This window comes from Lepidothrix coronata, unplaced genomic scaffold (genome assembly GCF_001604755.1).
Source record: "Lepidothrix coronata isolate B3197 unplaced genomic scaffold, Lepidothrix_coronata-1.0 Scaffold51, whole genome shotgun sequence".
In the NCBI taxonomy this organism is placed as follows: Eukaryota; Metazoa; Chordata; class Aves; order Passeriformes; family Pipridae; genus Lepidothrix; species Lepidothrix coronata.
In genome coordinates, this window is record NW_016690231.1 from 5316502 (window position 1) to 5343440 (window position 26939).

Genomic DNA, 26939 nt, shown 5'->3' on the forward strand with positions numbered 1-26939 from the left:
CCTCCAAATTTAGAATCAGTTGTTCTCTCACTATTATGATGGCCAGAGACACTGAGTTGATCTGAACCCTCTTCCTCCTAATGTGAGTTATTTTTCAAGAGCTAATGGATATTAGCTTAGAATGGATAACAGCTCCTCTCAGCAACAAACACCATAGGAAGTGACATTTCCAAAAATGTCTCTGCTTGATAGATTTTATCCCTGACACATGACCCTCTGATGTCAAAAATGTCCCTCTTTGAATCCAGACTTACCTCTCATTCTCAGATTTCAAGCCAGCAATGAGCTTGTCAGCAGCCTCTAATCTTCTCTGCATAATCTCTGCTTCTTCTTGTAACTTCTGGTTTTCTTTTATGGCCTGTTGATATTTGTCATCCAAAGCTTTAAGCTCAGCCTGGAGAGCAACCAACTCTGCCTGTATCCTTTCCAGTTCCTGCTTACTTAACAAATAGTTCCGTTCTAGCCTTGCCACCTACATTACATTTTGAAGGAAAGATGAGTGTCAGAGGAAAGAAGGGTTTTGGAGAGGAGTCTTAAGTTTTCAGATTTCTTTTGGCTATTTCATCTATTTCAAAGTGTCCACAGGACTCTCATCCCCTGACAAAATGGGAGGTTTGTCAGCTTAACAACAATATTATGGCCCCAAAAATAGTCAGACACATCATCTGGTGAATATACTTTCTCAGTAGTCAGCTCTGTATAATAACCTTTTCCCGACAAAAGTTTCCCAGGGTCACCTGTTGGACATTAGATTTCCTTTGGTGATACAGCTAACTTTCAGTCACCCTAAAGAAAGTTAATCTAAAGGTCTTTGCTTAAGGAACATGGATTTTGTGTTCTACTGAACTTTGCTCTGTACAAATGCTATGTGTTTTGAAGTCTGGTTTTAGTAGACAGCTATCAACTGTGTTTTTCTAAACATGTTAGATTATAGAATTCCAACTGAACATGTTCCTCCTTCAAGCACTGGCATGGATGGCAACCCACATCATGACACAACACAGCCATTTATGACCAACTACTTGCCTCACTCCACCTGCAATAGCTCTCCTAAACACCTATTTTTAAGCACTTCAAGAGGAGAAGTGGGCAGTCTGACAAGTCAAGTGTTATCTTTTTCATCTAGATCCTGCTTCAGCCTCCCCTGAGCTTGAATCCAACACATTTTACCTTTTCTTCCTTGGGCTTGACATTTTTCACTACATCACAGTAGGTCACCACTGCTTCAGCAAACTTCAACATTCCCAGTCCTGCTCTGCTAATAACTTCCATTTCAGCAAAGGTAGTATTAAGATTCCTTAACAGAGCTAAATTGGCAAACACAAAAATATTGCAACTGAGTTGAATTACAGTGAGAAATCCTCAAAGAAATAGCTTTCCCCACCAGCAATATCAGCCAATGCTGTGACAGACAATATGAAACCTTTGTCAGAATATTAAAGAGACTCTGACTTTAAGATGAACCTACTGGGCTGTAACAATACAAGCACAATATTCCCAGTGATTTCTCAAGTTCTTTCTCCATAAAGGGAGTATTTTCAAGAGTTGTTCATTATGTCTGAAGTTCATGTTTTGTCTTCTCTGCAGCAGTCAGGTGCAATTTTGCTCCAAGACCCAAATTCCCCTTTTAATGGAAGTGCTCTGGATTACACCTTTAAGAGCATGTGCAAAGTTTGGTCCATAAACTTTAGATATAGCTGATCTTCTTTCCACTCTGTAACATCACATTTTAATTGCCAGCACATGGATGAGGCCATAATTCTACTAAGCAGCTAAAAGGAGACAGCAGGTCTACTCAGCTATCCTTGCTTGCTTTAAACCAGAGTCTGTAAGACCCTAGGTAGGGTTTAAACTGGATGGAACACAAGTAGAAGGTCTTTGAACTCTGAAAAATCAAGTCATCCCAACAGTGCAACACCCACAGCATCGTGGGCAGCGCTGTCCCTTAGCACAAAGTGAATCCCACCCTCCCAAACTACATTGGAAGGATTGCTGCTGACGTGGCTAATCACATTAACAATATCCTGTGTTCATTCCAAGTATACAGATCAGGAATTCACCTCTCATAGACTTCACATTACTCCATGGAATTGCCCTAAAATCCGTCGTCAACAGTTGTCGCAGGAAATTTGTGTCAGCCATCATTGCCTTGGCGTTCTTCCAGTTCAGCTCCTTGTAACCTCTCATGATAAGAATACAATCCAGGACAACCTGCACCTGCTTGGGGGGTGTTGCAAAGGATCTAGAAAACAGAAGGAGATAGTGGAAGAGAAAAAGGAGGAGACAAAGCACATGATGCCAGACATGATAATTACCTGTTAGAAAGGCACTGCAGTACAAGAGCTTGTACATAAAACATGCCACATACAGTGAAAAAGATAACCCATCTGATCCATGAAATTATTAACTACTCAAAAGCTCAAAATTCTTGTATTCAGACAATCTGATCCATGAAATATTAAAGGATTTCAACAATGGAAGGCCTAGAACCCTGAGCCACAATATTCCCCCACAGGGCAGTGAAGCAGCTTCCCATTGGGAGAATCCAGAGATCATAAAAGAAAGGAAACCAAAAAACTGTGGCAGGGAAGGGAGAGCTGTTGCTATTTTGGGGACGGCTACTTCAGGGAGAGCCAAGGACTGGATGTGCCTTTACATCGACCTCCAAATACAAGATGCATCATAAAAACACAGGAAGAAGTTAATTCAGCAGGGAAATACATTTTCATGCTGTGAAAGCAACCCTGAAAAATAACTGGTATGTGTTCCTGTAGACACAGGAAAAAAAACAGAGGAGGAATGAATGGGTTTGGACAGTCACTGTTCAGGCAAAACCCACAGCAGGTTCTAGCGCAGGGCACTAGACACAGGGCAGAGAAATATGGGGAAGACAGCAAACAAAGGCCTGGAAGAACTGGCTTAAGGTGAAGTCCTGGGCAAGGAATTGGAGGATTCTGTTATGTCCTCTGCACCCACACAGCTGATGTCCTGACCTTCACAGGTAAGTGAGAAAGGTGAGGCAAACAAGGGTCTCTCAGTGAATTTCCAAGAGTTTGTGCTACTGTACATGCAAATGAGTCACCTGAGTTCAGTAACTTCAGCCTTGTCAAGCTTCTCAACCTCCATTTTGGCAGCTTCTAAAATAGGCTTGATTTGATCCAAAGCTTCTTCAGCCTCTGCCTTCTCCACAGCAATAACCTTATTCTGCTCCTGTATCTCTATAGCTTTTTCTTCAGCCAGCTTTTTCTTCACCCCAGCTAGGAATTGAAAAGGCAGGACCATAAATGAATTATTCAAATTTGTATACAGAACATACACTCATAAACTAATATAGATTTACTCTTTGCTGAAAATCAGAAATTCCCATCAACTCAGAGTCTTCGTGTTGCCAGCTTGCCTATGTTTACATTTTCCTCACCTTAGCCTTCAGCAGCTGTAAAGCACTCACCTACTTCTGTGTTTGTTGCAATCTCTCGTAACAAAGCCTCACAGGCAGCTGTTTTTTCTGTTAGCACAATCTTTTGCTCAGCAAGTTTCTGGTTCAGCTCAGCCAGCTGTACAGCAGCTTCCTTCAGCTTAACTAACCCCCCATCCAGTCGCTTACATTGTGCTGGGTAGGAAAAAAGAGAAATTATTTATGGATTGTGTCCTATCACACAGTAACAGACAATTTCACAAAGGGGAAATGTGCTTAGAGGTGCATTGAGAGATTTTTCCTTTCCTAAGCCTCCTCTCCAAGATGATGTTAATGTCACTTGAGCTGACACACAGTGGCCCTGTGCCACAACTTGCTTTCCATATTACACTGCTCATGTTTTATCCTCTTCACATATTTCAATGCCACTGAAGTATGAATAAGAATTGCTGTTTGAGGAAGAATGTCAAACCTTGACTGAGGCTGAGCAGGTATCAGATTTAATCACTCTTCCCCAAGCAGAGTAATGTCTGGTTTGGAGATTCTGGCTCAGGTTCATGCCTAAAAGGATTTGGGGAGAGCCCACTGTTTGACAGGGCCTGAACATTTACATGTGGCCAGCATATTGGGTCAGTGTCCAAATCAGATGCCAGCACAGCATTTCAGATAGTGCTGCTAATAGGATTTTTCCATATTGTGGGTAATATGTGGGATTCTCACCAGCAGTTTTCCTTCTTTTTAAAATATTTAAATCACTTATTAAAAAGCAGAAAACATCTACACGGCCTTACCTAAAATGAACTCATTTTTCTCCTCCAGCAATTTTGTGTAAGTACTGATAAAATCAAGGTAATTCTTTGGTGTGACATGATTGATACGTCTCAGTTTCTCCAGAAATCTCTTGCTGAAATCCCCTACAGATTCATGCACCATCACCATGTGCTCAATCACTGACTTGGAGCTCTCTGGTGGGATACGTGGGTTCTTTACTAAAATTGGGCAGAAGAAATAAAACATTGCAAAGATGTGTGGTTTTTTCAGAGTACACCAATTGCCATCCTTCTCATGTACATCTAAGACAGGCACAGAACCAAATCTGCTTTCTGGGGCAAAAAGCAAAATCAAGGCAGAGTCAGAAGGGAACCTCCTAGAGGCAGCTCACATTGTCTGCAGAGCTGGAAACCTGAACTTTAGCAATGTTAAAAACCTATTTGATTAAGAAACTACCATCCAGTGACATTTCTGGATGGGGTTTTTGCATCACCCATTTAGACTCAGGGTAACAAGGGTAACAAATTGTGAATTGTACAATAACTGCAAAGTAAAGAATTTATTTCTTAGACTGTAGCAAGGGTTAAGGGGTTCAAATACTGACATCTTACATACCCACAATGGACTGTGCAACTGCAAACAAGGCCTGGGCGGGCCAGGGCAAGAACCAGTCAATACCAGTGTTGTTGACAAGACCTTAAAATAAAAGGACAGTTTTATCTCCAAAATTCCTTGGTAAAACTAGCCCCTAATCTGACAGGCAGTCCACTCATTAACTTTATTCGCATCAAGAATCTGCAAATCTGTCTTATTTGCCTCCTGCTTAGCAACAGAATTTACCACAAAGTTAATACTTCCATTTTGACAGTAAACAATGAGCTTTGCCCCTCTGTCCTGCCAACCCCATGGTTCCATTCTTTTTACGCTCTTCCATTCTACAGTCAAGAGCTGCAACAAGATATTTTAGTGCCTGGGCTGGCATTCCCACCCATATGCATCTTTCCAGTGTCTCTTCCAGGAGTCCCAGGACTCACCTGCTGAAGGGCAACATCTGCCAGGCCTGGGTGGTTTTGGATACAAAACTGTTTCTCTTACCACCGTCCTGGTTTCATAATGATTTAACACCACACATTCTTCTGCAAACCACAGAAGAGAGGCTGCAGACATAGGCTGTATAATTTCAGTTCAATGAGGATGACCAATTGATTTCCAGCTGTTCAGCTGGAAAATTAACTGATCTGGTAAATGCTAATCAATAATGCTCCCTTATACGTTGTAATTAACTGGAAAAAAAATCATACACTTCAAATCCTCAGTCATGAACCCTGCTCTGCTTGGCTTCAGCTGCCAGACATCTCTCAGTGTCCACTGGAGATTTTCTCTTGCCTGTTAATCTGTATTTCACAGGGAGGGGACTAAACAGTGCAATTGATACCTGGGAAATTTCTGCACCACGTTCTCAGATCGTCCCCAACTGGGGACATTCCCAGGACGATGTGAAGGTTGCTTGCACATTTGCTTACAAAATATTGCCAGACACTCTCTTTAGCTGTGTGCACTCCAGCTTTAGCAGCTTCCTCACCAATCTGACTTAGGATGGCGTCTTTTTCATCATCTGCAAAAAGGGCTGGCACCATTCCTGTAACATAAGGACAGAAGAACGTTAGTGAGAACAACCAGGAAGAGGAAACCATATGGCTGGGGACAGGGCAGATGAGAAACCAGAGTCTAATTTTAATCCTAGTTCTGCAAAAATGACTCTGAGTAGTTTTGAATGAACCAATTAATCTCTCTATGCTTCTCCTCCTCCCCACAGACCCAGGGGAAAAAAAAGGCTGTAATTAGAATGATCCAAGGGAGCCTTGGAAGAAATCTGAGACTCCTGCAGCATGAATGAACCCCACAGCCTTCCCAGACACACAGAAATGACTGTAAGAAGGTGCCAGAAAGCCATTATTAAGGCCAAGACCATTTCAGGTAGTACCAAAGCAGTAGAGGACACAAGGAGCACCAGAAATAGCTCTGTCAAGGGCACAGTTGAGATTATGAGTCACAAGCAGACACAGATCAGGAGTAACTGAGGCTGCCAGTGGCACCTGAAGTCAACATGTTGTTGATGAGTTCCAGGAAACTCTCCTCTGCCACATGGCCATCTGTAAATAAGAACACCACTGGCGTGTTCTTAATACCCAGCTTCTGGTACAGATTTTTCAAATCCTCTCGGAAATTATTTTCTCCGTATCCTCGAACCAAGACGATCTCAAATATCTAAGGATGAAAACACATACTGAGAAGACACAGATGGACTCAAGAGATGATGGTAACTCATGCTTAATCAAGAGGGTTGGTTTGGCCCCTATCATCAGCAAATGTGTAAGTATCAACAAAATTACGCACTACATTCTTTTTAAAAATGACATTTGTACAACCCTGCAGGCTTGAGTTTTCAAAATTGCTTTGTGTTCATCCTCCTTTTTTGTTCTTCCCTTCCAAGCTTTTGTAAGAAACTGAAAATACCTCTGAGAGGAACACTTCCTGTCTGATATAATACAGTATCAATCACAATAAGGTTCCCCAACCAGCTGCTGGAATACACTGAAGTATCAAGAGCAGCAGTTAGGGACTGTTAGTTGTTCATTGGCAAACCCATCCTTGTTTTCTGTCCCCAGTGCCAAACCCAGATCACCCACAGTCATCATCTTGGACCTCCAGGCAATCACCTCACCCTGGGCTTCTCTCCACAGGGAAGAGCTGCCAGTCTGATCTTATCTTGACTGACTGATTTATTCCCACCCCTAATTTAATCCCCATCACAATATTCCTTTCCTTGTCATTTTTCACTGCAGGGACACAGGGTCACCTACCTCACATCCAGCTGTGTAGGCAGCCAACCTTGTTAGGGATTGCTTCCCTGAGCCTCCCACTCCGATGAGCAGGGCATGCCCTCGGTCCATGCGGATGATGCGATGGATACGGATCAAGTGCTCCAAAGCATCATCAAAAAGAACCAGACTCATCTTAATATTGAATTCATTGTAGTCATCCAAAATCTCCTTCAGAGAAAGGTGAACAGAATGTTATTAGGAGATCCATGAAACAATTAGTAACATTAGTAAAATAACAACCCACTCAGCAGCATTATTCCTTTCCCATTTCTCAGGGCAAATAAACTATTGGAAAACACTGCTCACTGTAGCTGATCCTCAGCTTTCATGACTGCAGACCCCAAGTGGATATCGATGCACATGGAATTCTGCACATGGAATTCCATGTGCACACAGGAAGGGAACAGATTTCCTACGGTTTGAGGCAGGCTCCTGCCCATTCCTCAGGCACAGAGACAGACTCAGGCACAGTTCCAAGCTGATGCACTACCTGAAAGAGAGCTTTTGCTACATCATAGTCTTGGATATCTTCATAAACACGAGGTTCAGCTTCATTCAGTGCTGTTCTGAAATCCCCAAAAAGAACTGGATCCCTCATGGCATGCTCCAGTTCATCTGCAAAATGCTCTTCCACCAAGCTTTTTATATGACCTTGTACCTTGAAGGATATGAAATGAGTCTGTCACCAGAAGATCCAAAGAATAGAGCCCCCTTTTATGTTCTATGTATGATCTAAAAGGATCTAATAGGTGGTTCAAGAACCAATCAAGGCAATGGACTTTAGAATGTTAAAACAGAAAAGGATAAGCCTGTTAAAAAAAAAAACACACCTCCTCACATATTGGTGTAAACAGTATATTAATAAACTTTCTTTCTCAGCACTTACAGATGTCTCACCAGCAAGATTTCTCACAAAGCTTCTAAGTCTGCATGAATATTCTGAATTGTGAAAATTGAGCTGGAGATTTATCTTTGTATGTTAGAGGAGAAAGTTTTAAGCAGGAAAATCTGAAGCCATCTTAATCTACTTCTTTTCATCTAAGCAACTTTCAAAGCAAAGCAAGTTGCTTATACATAAGTAGTCTTCACCCCAATTTCTCTCCTAATTCTGAGGGTATAAAACTGGCATCATTCTTTTTTGTGTTTTAAGATATAATTTGAAACATATACATATAATTTTCCAGTTTGCATAACAGCCAAAACTGAGTCCACTGTTTAAGAACTCAGTTCTTATCCTTTTTCCTACTTGATTGTTGTCACATTCTGATATAATCCTTCCTGAAGGAAAATACTGACTTGAAGTGATTTCCTGAGTTTTCTCCTGCACTGCTCTCACACTTTGGCACTTGTACTGCTGCCAACCAATTTTCCTGGACAGGCAAACCAACTGATACCTTCCATTCCTTATCTGATTTCTTAGTCTGCCACAGTCACTTTATTTTAGAAAAAAACCTCCATGGGTCATGTTTTAAATTAATGACCAATATACTGACCAGACAAGTTTGCAGTTGGACTGCAAGACCTGAGTCCAACAGTTGGTAATGTTGCTGTTGCAAATTAATTGCCAAAGTAATAGTGAGTGACTACTAAAAACTGAAAGAAATTACTCACCAATGCTTTGTCTTCTTCATTAATCAGCCTGTCATGGAAAACCCTCAGGCACTCATTTCTCCAAACTCTCACCATCTGGGTCACTTTTTGAAACCTGAATTAACATCAAAATATCACAGTGCACAAATGAGCTGACATGATTCCTAAGGCCATATGGTTAATAACAATGAGCAAATACTAGAGTGAGCTTCTTACTCCTTTTTTTGCTCTCTTGATTTTGTTCTTTTCATAATTTGCTTGCAATTTTACCTCTAGATATCTTATTTGAGAAAGACTAATGCATCAGTGTTTGTCACAAAGAGTAAGATCACAATTTAGGATGTTCTAATTCTCACTGTGCCACAGGTGTAATGAAAAGTAACCAAATGAGACTGATTTCATGCACCAAAATACCTCACCTTCACCTAGATTCACCCAAATAAATAAATGTAGGACCACTGAAGCCAATTTTTCTATTCTTACCTCTCTGAACTTGTAAGAACAAGTCCATTGTAGACTCTGGAAAGATCCCGCAGGTTAAAAATGTAATGGAATTTGGAAGGAGTTGGGGGTAGGTCACTAATAATCATTTTATAAAGCTCCAAAGTACACAGAGTGATCTTGTCAGAGATGGCTGATATTGCCTCAGTAAATGTCTGCAAACATGAGAAAGAAGAGGAATTTTCATGAGACTGCCCAGAGAGAACTCAATGCTATTAAACACAGTCTGCTTTCCAGCTTTTAAACCTGCTTGGAATATTTCAAATACAGTTAGAAATTCTCTGTAGGATGAACATTCTGCAGTTTAAATGTTTTGGGCAGGCTCCATCTTCACTCTGGAGCTTGCTGTGTGCTCAAGATAACATCAAACTCAACGACTGGAATTTCCACTGCATTTCCATAGCAGAAAAATTAAACTGCTCTTTTATTATCTGATGTTGCAGGTTCCTTGCTAGTAATGCAGTTTAATGCATTGTATCAAATTTTTCACACTCATTCAGGAAAGAGTTTGCTGATCTTTGTGTTTGTGCTCACAGGAACTATAACCAAATCATTCACAGGTTTCAACCTATGAAAAGCACCAGGTTTATAAATTATCTGCTGACTTGAATGTTTACATATTACTCAAGAACTCATTTTAACAGTATAAACCCATTGAGAAAGAGAAGAGGAAGGGAAAGTTCACATGAGGTTCTAGTAATAAAAAAGCTTGATAACAGAAGATTTCAGGTCTTGCAACAACATAGAAATAAATGTCTATTTAAAACTAATAAACCTGTTGAGCAATCCTTTAAAAGCAGTGAAATTACCGCAGTGTGGCCTTTCAGGATGGAGGAGTAGATCGACTTCAGTGAATGTTCAGAAGGAAAAGGTATGTTAAAAACACTGAAGAGTGAGATGAACCGAGGGTCCACTTCATTCCGACCTCCTCCAGCCTTGCCCATGGCAGCAATAAATCCCAGGTCTCGAAGGAATTTACAGTTCATCTCCTTCCCACGGTCGTACAAGAAACCCTTTTCCAGCAGCAGCTTCAGCAGGGCAATGGGCTGCTGGGTGCCATACTCATCCACCTTAGGGATACAAGAGTCAAGGTATTTAGAGCACAGTACATCAGCACCCCAGTTCCTGCTAAAAATGTGGAAATACTGTGCTCCATACTCAGGAGAATGTTACAAGAACTAAGTGACACTTCGTAAAGCTCTAGCACTGATTGTGAACACTCACTCCAAAGTCTCCTATGAGAAAAGCACCTCTTCTCCGAGATAAACTAAATGCACACACACTCTTTGCCCCATTTGTAAAGAGAAAGGAACCTGCATCCAATATCAGGCCACAGAAACACGATTTTAATGGCACAAAAAGATGACCGAACAGGATCTCTCTTACATATAGGACAAATATTGTAACAGACAGAAACAACCCCTCTGGCACACAAACCCAACTCTTCCGATGATCCTGAGCTGGAATCCAGTGACACACTTACCATGAATCCCTCTGACTTGGGATTCACTGGATTCGTGCATGAAGGGACCACACCAGTGCCACCCCAAATGTTTCTATACTACCTTTCAAACTATTGGCAGCTTACCTTTGGCATATTCATATCATCCATGAACACCAGGAGACGTTTTCCCATGGGAGGGCCAAAAGTGTCCTTAGTTCGTTTTTCTACATTTGTCTCCAGGTTTCTCTGAATGTCCATGGATGTTGTACGAGAAGAGAAGTTAATTACCAGCACCAGCTGCAAAGGGAGGACATGGGTAAGAATGGATTTTTACCTGTTCTTTGTTTTTTCACTAGACCATTCAAAAATATTCTCTATATTAAACTGTCAGGTGTACAGGAAATGTTTCTCTCGTCCATTATTCACTTGAATTACAGATGACAAAGTAACTTCATTCTTAGCATTTTGATTATATATTTTTACTTTATAAAATTGGATTTGTACATGGTAGAAGAGGACAAAACACCTCTGATCCTGAAGGATTGTCAAGTCATTCCCACACTTTGGGCCTGGAGTTGCAGTCATGTTACTCAGGTCACTATTGCTGCTCACAAACTCAGCCTTCACAATGCAGATTTAACACAAGGACAAGGAATGAAAATGCAGCTTTACAAACAAGGCAAAATGCCTCCTACATACATTGAGGTCTTTGTCCAGATTGCTCAGGAAGTTCTGTGTAGTTGCTGTCTTGGATGTGCCCGATTCACCTACAAGGACAACTGGGCGTTTTATCTTCACCATCTGTTCCAGTAACCAAGACGTGCGAGTTGTGTCCACTGTGGGCACTGGAAAAGAGCATGGATACAATCCCTGGTTAAATTAAAATGCACTACAGCCAGGGATTTATATTTATAGAATAATGCTGGATCACACTCTCAAAGTATTAATGTGCAGTTGTACAAAGAATTATCAACTCACAGTGTTGTAAGAAAATTTTAACTGCTTAACCAACTCTTTTCAGCTTTTATCATTGGGATCTTTTCTTCTATAGATATATTAAAAAAGAAGTTATCATCCATATAGGAGGGTCATGGTTTGGTTAAGCTCCATTTAATCCCTATTTCAAGGATATAATCTGGATTTATTTGGATCATAAGCATTTTCCCAGAACTCTACAGAGATTAATTTTTTTTTCCATGTGAATAGCCTGGCATTAGGAGCAAATTCAGAGATCACAGAATTATCTTGTGTCAGTGAAGTTAACCTGTGCTTGCTGGAGTATTACTGTAAAGTAACAGGCCTTAATTTGTCCTGAACTATGAAAAGCACCTGTCACCATTATGCAATGCTTGAAGTAACAACCAATAATGGCCCTAAGAACATAATTTTTATCTACTGAGTATCTGAACCACTGAGCTGATGTTTTTCCTAGAATTTCTGGTACAGCAAACTGTGAATCATCTGCTATTCTGGCTTGTAAAAGGTATTGTTGGCTCCTAATAAGCCTTATTAACTGAAACAAGCTTTCATCCTTTCCTCATTCCTTTATTACACTGTGAACATCAACTCTATTACTGGCAAACTACTATGACAAGAACATTAAAAAAATGGATGTGTTCCTTCACAAGCAACTGAACCTGAGTAGATGATCTTCAGTAGAGAAAGAAGATATCTCATGTTAAGTGCCATGCACTCAGTGGTGACACATTATAAATTAAAGGTAGATCATCACTGTATTTTATCTTACACTCACCTAGAATGTCAAGAAATTTCACTTCAGGGTTATGAATATATTCAGGAACAAGTTGCATCCAAGGTACCCACTTTTTTTCAGATCCATCAAAATGAAAGTCATACAAAGTTGGCAGCTGACCTGCAAATCATTAAGCAATTGCAATTTTTCTAGGACACTGAAATATCTCACAAGAAAACAATCTGAATGAGATGAAAATGAAGGGTAAGAATCTGGACTAAGCTTTGTTCTGTTTGCTTGTCATTAACCAAAATTCTCCTAGTCCAGCACCTGGGTCATAATGTTGCTTTATAAGCACCTTCCAGTGGCTTTTTTTTCACATTTTACTTTTCCTTTCACTGTTTATCTCTTCAGCTTGGCATAGAAAAGTACTGTTCTGTGAGGACAGACCAGTAGTTGAGAGGCATCCAGCATCAATATCTCTAGGTGGTTTTCAGTGATAGTCCCTCAAAGAGCAGATTTTGCAGCCAGAAATAGCCAGCTGGAAGGAAGAACAGTGATCTACCTTCATGGAAACTAACACTTTCCTAATATAATCAGTGGGATTCCGATTAAATTATGACGAGATCCTACCTGGCAGCTCCCCTGCCTTAGCCAGGGTGTTGTCATCCTTAACAGTGGACATGCAGGAAATACGTTTAACATTTTCATCAAATTTAATTCTCCCGGCATCAAGAAGAGTAGCACCTAAGGAGCAGTACAAAGCTTCCAAAAAAAAACACTCCAGAACATCAGGATTCTCAGACTGTACCACTAGGACTTCCAGCATCACAGTCAACTGCACAACCTGTTGGAAAAAAGACAAAACTGTAAACAAAATTGTCAGTTAGATGTGTGAAAAATGAAAACCCATCATATGTTTTCAGCTGTCTGCTGATTTTTTGTCCTTTTGTCCAGGTAAATCTACTGCTGTATGTATTAAGGACAGTAGAAGAGCACTGTTAGGAGCTGATTGGCTTTGTGTCTCTTGGTGCTCATCACAAGCAAACTCACATTTCAGCACAGACTCTACTCCTTTCTTTGGGAAGATTATACTTTCTCCATCATTCCATTTTCTTTTTAGTTAAACATGTTTAGCCTTTATTCCCTGTTTCTTACCATGTTTAAATCTGTTTGAGGAACAATGGTCTTCAGCCTTTGCCCCTGTTTGCCATCCACAATTCCCTCCACGATCATGTCAATAAGGTAGGGCACGTACTTTTGAAAGAGACGATTCAAGTCAAATCTCTCTTGCTGAGGAACAAAAAGGACAAGAATTCAACACACAGAAACCTGGAAAGCAAATTTTTGACAGCAGCACTTCCCATCAACACCTCCCTGACCAGATATGATTGTTCTTGAAGGAATCACATCTACCAAAGACAGGGTACACGAAGAAATGCGATGCTGTTGTATGGACTGGGTTTTCAGGAGGTGAAGATCCGCATTCACCAGGTGACAGCAAGTAAGTTGTCTTACTTCAGCTCCCTGTGGACTTGAGTTTTTAAACTAAATGTAAGAAACAAGGAGCTAAGCAATCTCACTGTTAACTCTTTGTTCTTCACTTCTCAGAAACAACCAGAATTCAGAAAAGATGGGAATTCTCTTTAGCCCTCTGCTGCAGGTCTAGTGATTAGATCTGTTGTCAGAAAATCAGACTGTCTTTAACTATCTGAAATGCAGTTTTTAACACAAATACTTGCTGAACAAGTGCAGAAATTCCCACCTCATTTTCTCTTCCTTGGACCCATTTCTGCCAGTAGGGCTCATATCTCAAATTTTTAGGATCTACAAAGACCATTCCACAGCGGGACACCGTGGCAGGAGATGCATACTGTAAGTCACCAACCTATAAAATAATCACACAAGATAATCACACACTTAAGCAAAGAACAGCCACAGTAACTGCTTTTCAGGCTTTGAAGCCCCATCTGTCTCTAACCCTTCCCATGTATTAAATGGTCCAGTCATTTCTTACCTCAAACAACAAAGCGCAGTGTGACTGAAGTCTGATCCGCTCCCCGTTTGCCAGAGTCAGTAACTTGTTGTCATCCATGACAGAATTCATGTTTTCAACCCAGAGAGCATCCACATCTCCATCAAAGAGAATGTACCTGTGTACAAGAGCCATGGGGCACTGTCTAATCTCTGATTTTATTAATATTTCAGAATTCAGAAGTGTCATCAATGGTGTGAGTGTCAGCCCAGCTGTTTGGAAGCCTACCACTCATTTTTTAAAATTGCATCATTTCACTGAGGCTAGAAACTCAAGGGAGACAGAAACACTCCTGGACATTTTCTGTTTATTTAGAATTTCTGTTTTAAACAGTGCAGTATCAAGTATTTATTTTTTATTGATGTAAATCTCAGTATCTAAAAAAGCATCACAATGATTTCTAGCTGCCCACCTTCGCTCTTTCTTGTCAGTTGGCCTGTTGATATCCCGAAAAATGTTTGACAGGACTCCATCTGTCCAGTCTCGTGTGACAGGGTCGAGGATCCCATACAGCTCAATCACACTCATAGCTTTAGGGTTCAATATGTAAAGCTTTGTCAACAATCCCAGCCTAAAGATACAGCAAGAAAAGCACAGTAAAATCACACAATACCATCTCCTGTTAACCCAAGCAAATACTCTGGGCAGCTGTTGACCCTGTCATGACTAGACAGGGCTGAGCAATACAGTCTGTGCCATTTTACAGCCTGATTTCCATGTATCAAATTCTATACTCACTTGTTTTGGGCCCGGCACAAAGAATTAATGACAACTGACTTGCCACCTCCAGTAGGTCCAACCACCATTGTTGTGTGCCGGGTTAGCATTGTCTCATACATCTGAACTACTTTATCCACCTGGAAAATAAATATTGATTCAGGAGACTACTGTCAGAACTCCTCTGTGGACAAGATTAGCAGTTGGCCTATATCAGATCAGCTTTCCTGGAGCCACTCCACAGTACAACGATGCACCTTCAGCCTAATGTTTACAACAGAAACTCAAGCAATTAACATTTTTTATACCTGGACTGGTAAAACAACATAACCCCGTTCTTGCAGCACATGTTCTACAGCATCATTAAAGTCAGGGTAGCGAACTCGAGGGCAATCCAGGCCAGGAAACAGGTCAGAGATTAAGCCAAGGAAGAGAGGTACGTCTTCAAACACAAATTTAGGAAGATTCATATCTCGTAGAGCTCTCATTAGTACAACTTCCTAGACAGAACATAGCAAAATCAATGTTTACCAATCAGTTAACCAATTATCCAAAATTAGGTACTTCAAACATCTTTAAAAACTAGTGCCTGATTATTTCAGCATAGCTTTGGGAATATTTTCTTGGCACCAGTTACTAGTGGAAACAACAAAGGTTATTTTACAAGGGTTAAGCAGATCAATAGCTAAGAATACCACAGTGCCTTTTTGTTCCATATTAACCAAATGCCAAATGGCTGGAGTGGCCCACATCACAGCTTCCCTGAGCTGGAGCACTCACTGTTCAAAAACCAGCTTTTGCTATTCATTCACAGACATTCCTCTGGCTATTTGCATCCTGGACTCAACAAGAAGTAAAATACCTCATTTTACATAGATTTCCCTACTTTGACCTGATTTCTGATGGCAACTTACTGGTAGAGAGCATGATGGAACTCAGTAAGAACCAACTGAAATAATAAGACAAGTAACACCAATGCTCCTATTTCCAAAGCAGACAAACCACAAGAGATGGGTAAAACACCTACCCTTCCTATTGAAAAATATGACCTGCCCAGGGTAACTAAGCAGCAAATCTACCTCACTGAGGTCTGCTGATCCTCTTTTCAGCTCTCCAGCCATCACCAGCACTGACTTAAGGGCCCGCAGTCCAAAATCATAGTGATGTTGTTTAGAAAGCTGTTCCTTTGCCAGCTTGTAAAGCACTGTCATCTTTTTGGCAAGGACCTGTTCGAGATTTAAGTTAGACAATCATAAATGTGTAAGCTGCAACCAAACATTGGCCATGAAACGTGAGTGTGTACACAGGTATGGGCAGCAATAAAATTTTCTTACCTTTGCCATAAGGAACCCTTCAGAAAAGAGCATTATCTCACAGATCTGCTGAAGATCTGGTACAATAACAACCACAGGCCTGAACAAAGCTTTCACAGACTCAGGGAGCTCAGTCCGACCAGCATAGCCAGGATTCATTGTAATAAAAATGCCAATCCGACTGTCAAGTGTAATTTCCTGTCCTTCAAACTAAAGAAAACATTAGAACAATGTGAATTAGGAACTGAAACAAATAGTACTATTGGCTCAAAAAGAAAAACAGCAATACTGGGGCACCCACTTAGGACAAAGTGTTAAAATATTTAGCTTTTCACAGTCATCCAGACACAAACAGTGGGATGAGTGGATCTTGGATCTAAACTTTAGGACATTTCACAAGCCTCAATCAAATTTTCTGTCTGAGGGTTTTGAATTCCAATAAACATCAGTAAACAGAGCCTACAATCCACATCAAGTTAAGTTACTCCTCTTCCTAATTACTACTATGCTATTATCCCATTTACTTACTATTATCCTATTAGGATCACTTTTATCCCACTTCACAAAGGAAGAACCAAGCAAAGGAAATCAGCAAGGATTTAACATCTTTCAAACTGAGAGTAGATACTCTGCAGTTTGAAATGTTCAGCACAGACAAATTAGAGAAGCAGCAGCCCTTTGATCTAATGAAGGGGTCTAACCCTGGATGTTGGCCTCAAACCCAAGCTCAGCCTTCACAATTACTCTTCTTTTTTAATGTTTACCTGAAATACTTTCAACTTATTCATCAAAGCATTTCGAATTGTCTGAATCTGAGAGGAAATGACTGAAAGCACGGAAGCATCGATGCGATTGAATTCATCAAAGCATCCCCAAGCTCCACACTGGGCAAGACCAGAGAAAATTTTACCAACTGCCTAAAAGGAACAACAAGAAAAACCTCTCAGCAATGAATATATAAAAACATTCAGCATCAAAAAAACTTTTAAGTATGTTAAAACTCTTAATTACTGGGCAAAACCTCTGCATATTTATATATGCAGGAGCAGGCAATCTCTCATAAGGTGTTCCAATAATTACTTGCCAAGTGCAGAATGCTCATCACAAGCTTTAACACAAATCATATAGTCATTGCTCCCTTGGTTGAAAGCACCTGAAAATCTCCAGGAATTTATTCAAAATAGACATTTTTTGCTAAATTTCATTATCAAACAGCATTGTATCTCTAAGGGAGGTACTTATGCAGCAGTTCAGAGTATGTCCTTATCCTGGGCACTGAAAAAGAGCAGAAAGTGGTATTTTATCAGAGAACACAGATCTTTAACTCTTACTTTGAAGTCCATGCCTTCTCCACAGTTTGTCACTACACACAGCAAGCCCAGTGCTTTGGCCAGATCCTTGGTTGTTTCTGTTTTCCCTGTACCTGCTGGCCCTGCTGGTGCTCCTCCCAAAAACATTGATAGAGCCTTTGGAGATAGACAAAAAAACAAAGCAAAGCTTGGATTAAATTTAGATTTGGTTGGTAGCAAAACTTTCAACTTAATCTGTGAATGCATTTTGCATTATCCTTGAGGCAATGAGGCAATCATATCACAATTGATTTCAAGCATATCAGTGTTCACATTGGCATCTGGGAGATGGCAGGAGGAGGCAACAGAACAATGATGTGATTGTGTAGAACTACAGCAAGGGCTTTGTAAGGGTAGAAGACCCTTCTGGAAGATTTATGGTGAGGAGATTAGAGCTTGTTTCACTTAGGAAGACTTTCCTGCTTAGAAGAGGCATCTTTCCCAAAGACAGTTTTAGAAGTTTTCTCCTCCTGCATTCCAGAGAAATGCTCTCTGGTATGAGAAAAAGATAAGTCATGTCAAAGACCCCACAGAGCAGGGGGCCAGGGATGATAAAAGCCCTGAGAAGAACAGGGGGTGTGTCTTTCCTCAGGCCCAGCATTTGAAACACCATTAAGAGTAATGCTCTTTTAAGTCCAGTGTTCTCGACTCCGGAAATAATTTTCCCTACGATCCTTCCACTTGGGAATTCTTGGGGGCATCTTACTTCCCAGGCTTGCTAGCAAAGCTCACATGACTGTACCTGAGTGAGGGTGAGGTAAATGCGGTCGGTGAGGGGGGTGATGACGAGCCGCCCGTTCAGCCCCATGTACTCGTAGCCGTAGGAGAAGGTGCCGGTGCATTGTCGCACCGTCAGCTCGTCCGGCTCCCGCTCCCAGTAAAAGCGCAGCTGGCTCTCCCACTCAAACTCCTGAGCCTGCAGGATGCTACACAACACAGAGTTAAAGCACGGAAATACCATTTCTGCACTTGGCATTTGCTCAGCAGGTTGGGCTCAGCAGTAGGTTTACCTGTCCCTCACGAATATATCGACAATGTCTCTGGCGTGAACGTCGATGATGAGGACAGTGTTGTATTTCTTCCTGTCGTTCTTGCTCAAAGGCATCGTGATCCGGGTCACCAGGTCATCGATCTGCTGATGCATTTTTTTGGCATAGAGTTTCATTGCCTGTTTTTCTCCCTTCTTCACTTTCCGAAAGACATCCTCTACCTCCCAAGTCCACCACACTTGATTAGCAGCCAGCACCATCATGCCTTGGAAGAGCAGCATCCAATCAACTCTATGGAAAACACATATAGTGAGGGAGGCTGAGTCACTGTTTATTTTAAGGAACTGATCAGAAAATAAAACTAAAACCAAAACCAACCAAACAAACAAAAAGTTCCTTCTATTTTCCTATTTCTGCAACAACTACAACGTGAGCTAAACTTTTCAGAGATGTACAGAATTCTATCAGGGTGTGCTGTGGGATTTCAGAAGCCTAGGAAATACCCTGATAGAAAAGCTGCCTATTCCATGTGTACAATTGCCAACTGGAATTCATCATGAGAAAAACATACCGAGCAAACACCACTAAAAATAAAACCTCAAGATTTAGGAAATTAGATATGAGAGGTAACACATTTTTCCTGGTTAGTTAAAATAGTGCATATGCACGTATTCATATCCCTCCACATACAGAAACACAGGCTAAATTGTGTATGAATTAAAAAAATGAGTCTTAATTTTTCTGCATCGCTACAGGTTCATAATAACACATCAGGAATTTGTGTTATCCTTGCCACTGGTTTTGTCACCTGCTTCTGTCCTCACAGTAGCGAAAAATGGCTTCCTTGGTGAGGCGCCTGTTGGTCCTTCTCATTTCTTCCAACACTGCTGTCATCCAGTTCTCCACCCTGCCCACGGCAGGGACAGCCTGTCGGAACTCCATCACCTCCTTCTCGGCCGAGATCATGGCTGTTGCAATCTTCTCACCATCGTCACCATCCTGGAACCTCAGGGCGGCCACATTATCAAACATCTGAAAGGCACCAGCAAAAAAATTCACTGGAATTTTAGAACCATAGCTTCCAGGATGTAAGTGTATCCAGCCCCCATTTCATCTTGAAAGAAAAGTCCATGGACTCTAAGGAAAAATGGATCTGGCTCCTAAGTAATCAAATACAAATGTTGATGTATAGCCCAGCATCCCAACTGTAATCAGGAAGATAATCAGGCCCAAATGACATTGACCTTTTTTTTTCTAGAAAATAAAGATCTATGAGGAGCTACAGGAAGGTTCTTTAATGGTAGATCATTCTGATGTATTTTGAATGTTCCTCCATCAACAATCCTCTACTGTAACTGCTACTGGCCAGGAGAGAATATCCATCAGATTTGATACAAGATGCTGCCAGGATGCTTTTTGTGTGCAAAAAATATTAGTGCACCCTTAGGAGCAGGTACAGTACAGTCTGCTAAACTTCTTAAAGCATCTAAAATCACAAGGCACTGTGGAAAGCCAGACATTGCACCTTTATCATGTGTTCCTGGACACACAGTGGGTTACTGCTGCCAAGGATACTCAGCAACTCATCATCAGATATAAAGAAAAATCTTGGGAAAGCATTTCTCTTGGCATCCAAATAATCATTCAAGCTCTTCTGACATTTCTCCAGCACATTATTTATATGATGGAGGTCTCTCAGACGATTTGGGACCTCACAGCACGTTTTTATTGTCGGGTCTTTTACAGTTTCATCCATTATCTACAGAGGGAGAAAATGAAGTTTAGAAAACACTGAACAGCAATAGATTACACTAAATTATATTTAATTAGTGACAAAGCACACAAGCAGCACAAGTAGTGCAGGTTCTTACAGAAGTGAATCAAAGGTTTTAAAACATGGTTTCTGTTGCTGCAGTGCTGGATGAAAACATGGAGGTAGTGTGTTTATGGAGACATAACTGTAAAAACAAGTGTAAGCAAGACAAGTCTATATCCCAAGCCATGCCAGCATAAGCACATACCTGACTGCACACAGTGGTACTTCAAGGTATGATCAAACATTGTGTTTCAGATTCACAGTACTCTCCCAGTTTTGCAGATGGAAAACAGAAAAGTAAGTCATGTTCATACTGGGAGTATGTGTTCAGTGTGGGAACAGTGGCACGAACCAGGAAAGCCTTTTCAGCATGTATGTAGGTCCTCAATCTCTAGAAATACATCTAAGCCTCTTATTATCAAGATAAAGGTAAAAAGATGTATCCAATGAAAGGAAAAGGAGATTCTGCCTACCCCATGCTGCCAGCCAAGGATCACACCTCTGCCCACCTTAGCTAAATCAGAAGTCTTCTGATTATGACAGATGTGAAGTAAAACACAAATTCCTGGGTTCCCCAATCTCATATTCAATTAATTATGCCATTCTCAGTGTTACACATGACACACAAGACCACAGATAACCATGGAATGGGAACCAAAATGCACTAAAAAATTATGCTGATCACAAGTCAATCACTTGCCTCTTTAAACATTTTGTCTACTCTGTCAAATATTTTGACTTCCTCTGGAAGCTGTGATCTGATATCTCCACCAACAAAGATGCTCTCCAGGTACATCCATTTTCTCTGAACCGCTATCCAGATCTAAGAATCAAATGTTATCATCAGAGAAAGAAAAATACAACAGAAAATTCTGATTATAAATAATAAAAATTAATTATTTAGTCCAGCACTTTCCTCCTACCTCAGTTACTTCACTTATCAATGACAGAGTTTTTTCCCACTGGCGAGCAGTTGAAAGGAAAGGACCCACAAATCGACTGCCCAAAACACTCTGAAGGCTGACATTGTTGTCATCAAGAATCTCTAAAATTTCCTCTGAGGGTCCCAGAATAAAGCCTCGCTTCTCAGTGCCTTTGGTGTATTCTAGTACAGTGAATTTCATCTGTTCCCATGTATCTATTATTTCCTTCATTCCCTGCATGTGAGCATAAATGATGCATCTTTTAATCTTCAAAAACTGGAGAACTATAATCTTAAGCAAAAAAATGTAACAATTAATTCAGCAAAATTTTTGCAGAGATTTTCTAACTCTGGTTTGTAAAGAAGGGTCTATTTCAAAACATGATGAGGGCAACAGAATGGATCCCTCTTCAGATCCTTTTTTCATAGGACAAACTTGCTTATTGTAATAACAGAAATCCAATATACTGCTGCCAAGGCAATACTGCTGGGGTTCTGTGCCATGTAGGAGCTTCTTAACAGAGCTACTGATCTCAGTTGTCATCAGTTCCATCATGGCAGCTACCTGAAGATGGCCAAACTTGCTGTCATAACAACTTAAAAATCTCAAATAAAACTCAGACTTTTGTCATCCTCTCCTAATTTTATTACGATTTTATAATTTAATACATTACCTTCTCAATGCTGAGTTCTTTAACAGCAGTTCCAACAATGTCACTGATAATATCTTTATGTCTGTGAAGTTCCATAGCAAACATGTTCTCCAAAGTGAATGTTTCTGTTTTCATTTCAAACTTTGTTCCTGTTCTCTCCATAAGATCTTGCCAATGCCTGTTTTAAATTGACACATCAATTGTACCAGATACAGTAAAAAAAAACAACTGTAATTTAACATATAATAATGAAACCATGTTTAGCACTCCATTGTTTAAACAAGAACTACTACTTTGAATATATAAAGTATCCCAGTCATTGCAGTCACTTGGATGCTATCATACACATTCATTAAGCAGAAAGTAAAGTTCCAAACTCCAGGACATGGCATGACCCCAGTAATGGAAATTAAAAGTTCTAACAAAACGCATAAAATATTGGTTTTCAATAAATCAAAGCAAACCTTTCTCTTAAAGCTTCATTTTTCAAGTCAAGCAGCAAAGGAATGGAGTCTCGAAATGCCTTCATTTTGGTTTCCAACTGCACAGCCACTGCCATGCTGCGCACTGGCCTGGGCAGCTTGCGGAGGGCTTTGAGAAATCCGTCGATTCCCTCCTGGAGAACCTGGACATTCAGGTTTATCCAGAGTGTCTGAGACCATTCCTCTTTAGCTGCCTGGGAAGGAAAAAAATCATGTTTTGACCCCCCCCCCAAAAAACCAATCGTTTCACCACAGCAGGATCTAGAGATGACAGTCAGGATGTAGATGGAATTGTGTTAATATTTTACAAACAGAGGAAGAGACAGGTTCATGTCCAAGACAGATTCATAATATGGAGAACAGAAAAAGCATCCTTAAGAGCATACTTTACAGGGCGTTTTAATTTTGGAAAAATAAAACTTCTTAAAAACTAGTTAAAGCCTGAGATACCCATTGTCACCTGTACACATACTATATCCAAAAGTAGTTCCACTGAAATGATCAGGAGACTCATGCAGTAAAGAAGTGCCATCCAATAATTATTAGGGGCAGGGAGAAGTCTGTTCCTATCTGATAAGAGAATGTGTTTGGTTCTGTGGAGACACTGTTAGTGCTGCACTAATATCATTCAAATTAATTCACAGTGATGGCCAGTTACAGGGTACAGCTTATTTCATGCACAGGCTTTGAACAGAGTGGACAGTAACAATGTAGCCTCTTCCTCTCTCCCCCCTTTCTGTGTGCCCATGCAGACATAGTGTGATACTCACTTTCTGTGATGCATAAATCTCATAGACCTGCCTTAGACCTTTTGCATCATTCTGTGCTTTCATCAAGTCCGGGTACACTGTTACTGGCAAGTCTAAAAGTTTCTCAGCACTGCCCAGTTCCCGATGCTTTTTTTCCAGTCTCTCCAATTCTTTATCAAAATGGGCCATGAGTTCCAATCCTGGGAAAGGAGAGGAATTTTTCTAGATAAATAATCCCTGGATTCATGGGAAATAAATAAGACAGCATTTGCATGCAGTCTGAAGAAGTTCTAGGATTAAAAACATTCACATTTCTGGTTTAGGAGTTTGGATGTTAATAAGGAAAGCACAATTTCCTTGCTTTACATAAAATTTGAATTATCCAAAGACTAATATTTTCAAGACATCACTTCACACACATCAATCCATTTACCTTTATCAAGATCATCCCCAACAGAACCAGGCCCCTCAGTAATGAGTTTCTGAAAGAAATCTTCTGTCTCTTTGCTGTAGTCCTTAATTTGTTGTTGTGTAACCTAAAAAAAACAGTGTTTAAATTGTGTTCCTTTCCATTTCTGTGGAATCTGTTTTATAGTATTAATTACGAAGATTACCTTTGTGAATGTTTCTTTTGCACCTCCTTTACGATCCATGTTGCGATTGAGTTGTGCTGCTTCCAGGACAAGAGTCTCCCACTCTTCCCTAATCTTGTCCTGCTCTTCTTTAGCTACCTAGAACAAACAAGAAATAAGGAGCCACAGGAAAGTATGTGACTTTATAAATTTGCAAAACACAAAACCAGTACGGAAGTGACCTCAATCAGATTTAAACACATGCCATATGTCCATTTTAAAGAGGACATGCTGATTTGAGAAGGGGAGACTAGACAATCTCCAGACATCCCTTAGATACTGTAAGTCTGTCAAATGTCTTAAAATGAAAACATTTATTCATTCACATGTGAGGCATTTGTGCCCTTAGCTCAAATCTGAGCTGTTTGATGAGACATGCACTTACTGGAATATTGTACAATGCAAGAGTTCGGTATCTCTCCAGGATGTCCAAATAGTTCAGCTCCACCTCGAAGGACATGCCTCTGATCTCTACAAACGTGCTAAGGACAACTCTGAAATTGTCCAGGGTATCGAGAGGTCTATTAAGATTCTCTGATAATCTCTGTAAAAAGTAAAGATAATTTCCAGAATCAACACTGACAAAGCAATTAGGCAGAATTATAATAATGAGTCAAACAAAAAATACAAGCAAATAACATGCAGATTCATTTTCAGTCTACGTGATAAAGATAACAAAAAAACCAAACTGAAAACACTTACCTGAATCTCATCCCTCAACGTGACAAGCTCCTCTCTTGCTGACTCATTAAGCAACTTCCCAAGTGAAAGCATCCAGCCTTTAGCATTCTCCTGCACTGTGAAGGCTAAAGGAGCCAGCTGAAGCCTGATAAATTGTTCATCTTTAATCAAGGGCTGTTGAGTCACTTCCTGAGCTACCTTCATATAGAACTGCAACTGTTCATCAAAGGTGACACAAGCAGGCTTTTCTGCAGCCAACCTCTCCAGGACTGTGCCTTTGTCTGATTTCCACAGTGGCTCGTACCTGTTCCATTGGTTCAAATACTTGCTGAGAGAAGCCAGGACTTTGTGGACATTGTGAGTGATTAGAAGAGCCTGTTCAATCATCAGGGGGCTCTGGGAGACGTCACTGTAGAAGCTGAAAATGACAACTTCATCTTTCCTGACGTGCTGAGGAGGGCACTCGATACACGTGCCGTGCATCCACCGCACAAAGTGCTGGAGTTTTTAAGACAGGGTTGAAAAAGTTACCTTGTAGAGTCATTTTAGTGAAATCATTCATGGAATCATTCAGGTTGAAAAGCTTCATCGAGTCCACCAATTAAGCCAGGACTGACAAGACCCCCACTAACCCATGTCCCCAGGTGTCACATCTACACATCTTTTAAATCCCTCCAGGAATGGTGACTCCACCACTTCCTTGGGCAGCCTGTGCCAGCACTTGATAACCCTTTTGGTGAAGAGATTCACCATTATTTAGGACACAGTGTAGGAAGTGGAGTGAATTATTTCTCAAATCAATTGTTTTTCTGAGAGCATTACACTTTCCCATCAACTTGAGAAGAGTTAATTTCATCCTAACAAAACCTTCCCATGCATTACTCAACCTGCTTCTAAAATCTCTGCTGAGCCACAATATAGTAGGACAGAGAGAAAAAAGTATTGGATCAAACAGGCTGGATACAGAACTGGAGCAGAAGAGCAAATCTGAGCATAGGAAGCACACCTAAGAGGTGTGCTTCCTATGCTCAGATTTGCTTTTCTGCTCCAGTGGAATCATTTCATTTCAGGTGGAATCATTTCTCCATCAGCATAGGGCAAGGACACTGCCACAATATTTGGCTTCTTTTCAGGAAAGCAGTTCAATATTTATGCAGGAAAATACTGGTGCATCATTGCCAGCAAGCTGCATATTTCTAGATATTTACTGTCCTAGATGTGTCCTAGATGCCCTTCTCCAACATTTCCTGAACTGTTTTTCTGCTGCTTTTAAGGAGAAATGTAATGTAGAGGAGGATACTCACTTTCCTTATTCCACCAGCTTATTCATTCATCAGAAAGCAACATCTGCAGTGCAATCTGAAAAGTGTTTCCTTCTGATGTGTTATAGAACCAAATCATGTCCTTACACTGGCAAAACTGCTAAATGTAATAGATAATTTTGCCTGAGTATAAATTGCATGAAGTTTTATAGGTGTTTTTTTTCCTTGTCATCAGTTTGTAAAATTAGGACAATGTACTGGATATTTTGAGTTCAAGATAAAGCAATATGAATCTTCCTATTGACATTTATGCTTGCCCAAACATAAAGCAAGACTGGCTCACTATAATCACAAGCAAACTCTGGCAACAAAAAAAAATCTTTATCAAAAATCACCTTAGTGACCTCAACACAGTCTTGGATGGATTGCGCCACCATTTTGTCAATCTCGCTGGCACTGGGTTGAAAGGTGATCTCAGGAACAGAGAAAACAGCTTTTATTTGTAACAGTGGCACATTTGCAAGAATAGCTGCATTAAAAGCCTGTAAATTCCTAGGAAAGGAAAAAAATAGTGTCAAAGACAGAAATAATCAGGTGCTGCCCCCATGGAAATGCCCAACAGAGACTGCAATTATCAGCTGTGTGCTCAGATCTGCAAACTGAGCTGTCTGAAATCAGCCACCACCAACTTCAGCTGGAAACACTGATGGGTCTGGGAGCAACATTATCCCACTAAATTGATTTAATACAAAAGCTTGATTAAAGAAACTGGCAGAAGGAATGAATGGGGACACCCTGGTGCAAAAGGATCCTGAGACTTTTATTAACTCCTCTGTGAAAGCCCTGACAAGAAAGCACAACAAAGTCACCTGAGCATGGCCCAGCTTACAAAGACATGGATCATGGGAAGTAGAGGTGGCTGGGAGGCTTTTATAACCCTGCAGTGCTCTATTGCAACAATATCTTGTTTATAATAGAACCCTTTACATAATATCTTGCTACAAGAACCTCCTTGGCCTCAGCCACTGCAGAACAGGTGA

At 40.6% G+C, this 26939-nt stretch overlaps 1 protein-coding gene across 1 annotated transcript in view; it reads right to left on the reverse strand.

Moving 5' to 3' along the window:
- DNAH10 (dynein axonemal heavy chain 10) overlaps positions 1-26939 on the reverse strand; it is a 52169-nt gene that overhangs the window by 13181 nt on the left and 12049 nt on the right. Inside the window, exons 18-59 of the mRNA XM_017815387.1 lie at positions 26295-26451; positions 24659-25135; positions 24342-24500; positions 23939-24055; positions 23758-23860; positions 23346-23524; positions 22558-22769; positions 22115-22271; positions 21442-21675; positions 21219-21341; positions 20228-20461; positions 19511-19734; positions 18724-18993; positions 18456-18639; positions 17696-17830; positions 17129-17281; positions 16386-16574; positions 16131-16277; positions 15360-15551; positions 15073-15191; positions 14747-14905; positions 14317-14452; positions 14065-14187; positions 13458-13592; positions 12933-13146; positions 12360-12479; positions 11306-11451; positions 10751-10903; positions 9972-10232; positions 9145-9317; positions 8683-8776; positions 7562-7729; positions 7051-7239; positions 6283-6454; positions 5622-5825; positions 4802-4882; positions 4207-4404; positions 3449-3610; positions 3083-3257; positions 2061-2242; positions 1171-1307; positions 255-472 (exon numbers count right to left, since the gene is read on the reverse strand). Of these exons, the coding sequence (XP_017670876.1) occupies positions 255-472; positions 1171-1307; positions 2061-2242; positions 3083-3257; positions 3449-3610; positions 4207-4404; positions 4802-4882; positions 5622-5825; positions 6283-6454; positions 7051-7239; positions 7562-7729; positions 8683-8776; positions 9145-9317; positions 9972-10232; positions 10751-10903; positions 11306-11451; positions 12360-12479; positions 12933-13146; positions 13458-13592; positions 14065-14187; positions 14317-14452; positions 14747-14905; positions 15073-15191; positions 15360-15551; positions 16131-16277; positions 16386-16574; positions 17129-17281; positions 17696-17830; positions 18456-18639; positions 18724-18993; positions 19511-19734; positions 20228-20461; positions 21219-21341; positions 21442-21675; positions 22115-22271; positions 22558-22769; positions 23346-23524; positions 23758-23860; positions 23939-24055; positions 24342-24500; positions 24659-25135; positions 26295-26451 (7365 nt within the window). The remainder of the gene's footprint in view (positions 1-254; positions 473-1170; positions 1308-2060; positions 2243-3082; positions 3258-3448; positions 3611-4206; positions 4405-4801; positions 4883-5621; positions 5826-6282; positions 6455-7050; positions 7240-7561; positions 7730-8682; positions 8777-9144; positions 9318-9971; positions 10233-10750; positions 10904-11305; positions 11452-12359; positions 12480-12932; positions 13147-13457; positions 13593-14064; positions 14188-14316; positions 14453-14746; positions 14906-15072; positions 15192-15359; positions 15552-16130; positions 16278-16385; positions 16575-17128; positions 17282-17695; positions 17831-18455; positions 18640-18723; positions 18994-19510; positions 19735-20227; positions 20462-21218; positions 21342-21441; positions 21676-22114; positions 22272-22557; positions 22770-23345; positions 23525-23757; positions 23861-23938; positions 24056-24341; positions 24501-24658; positions 25136-26294; positions 26452-26939) is intronic.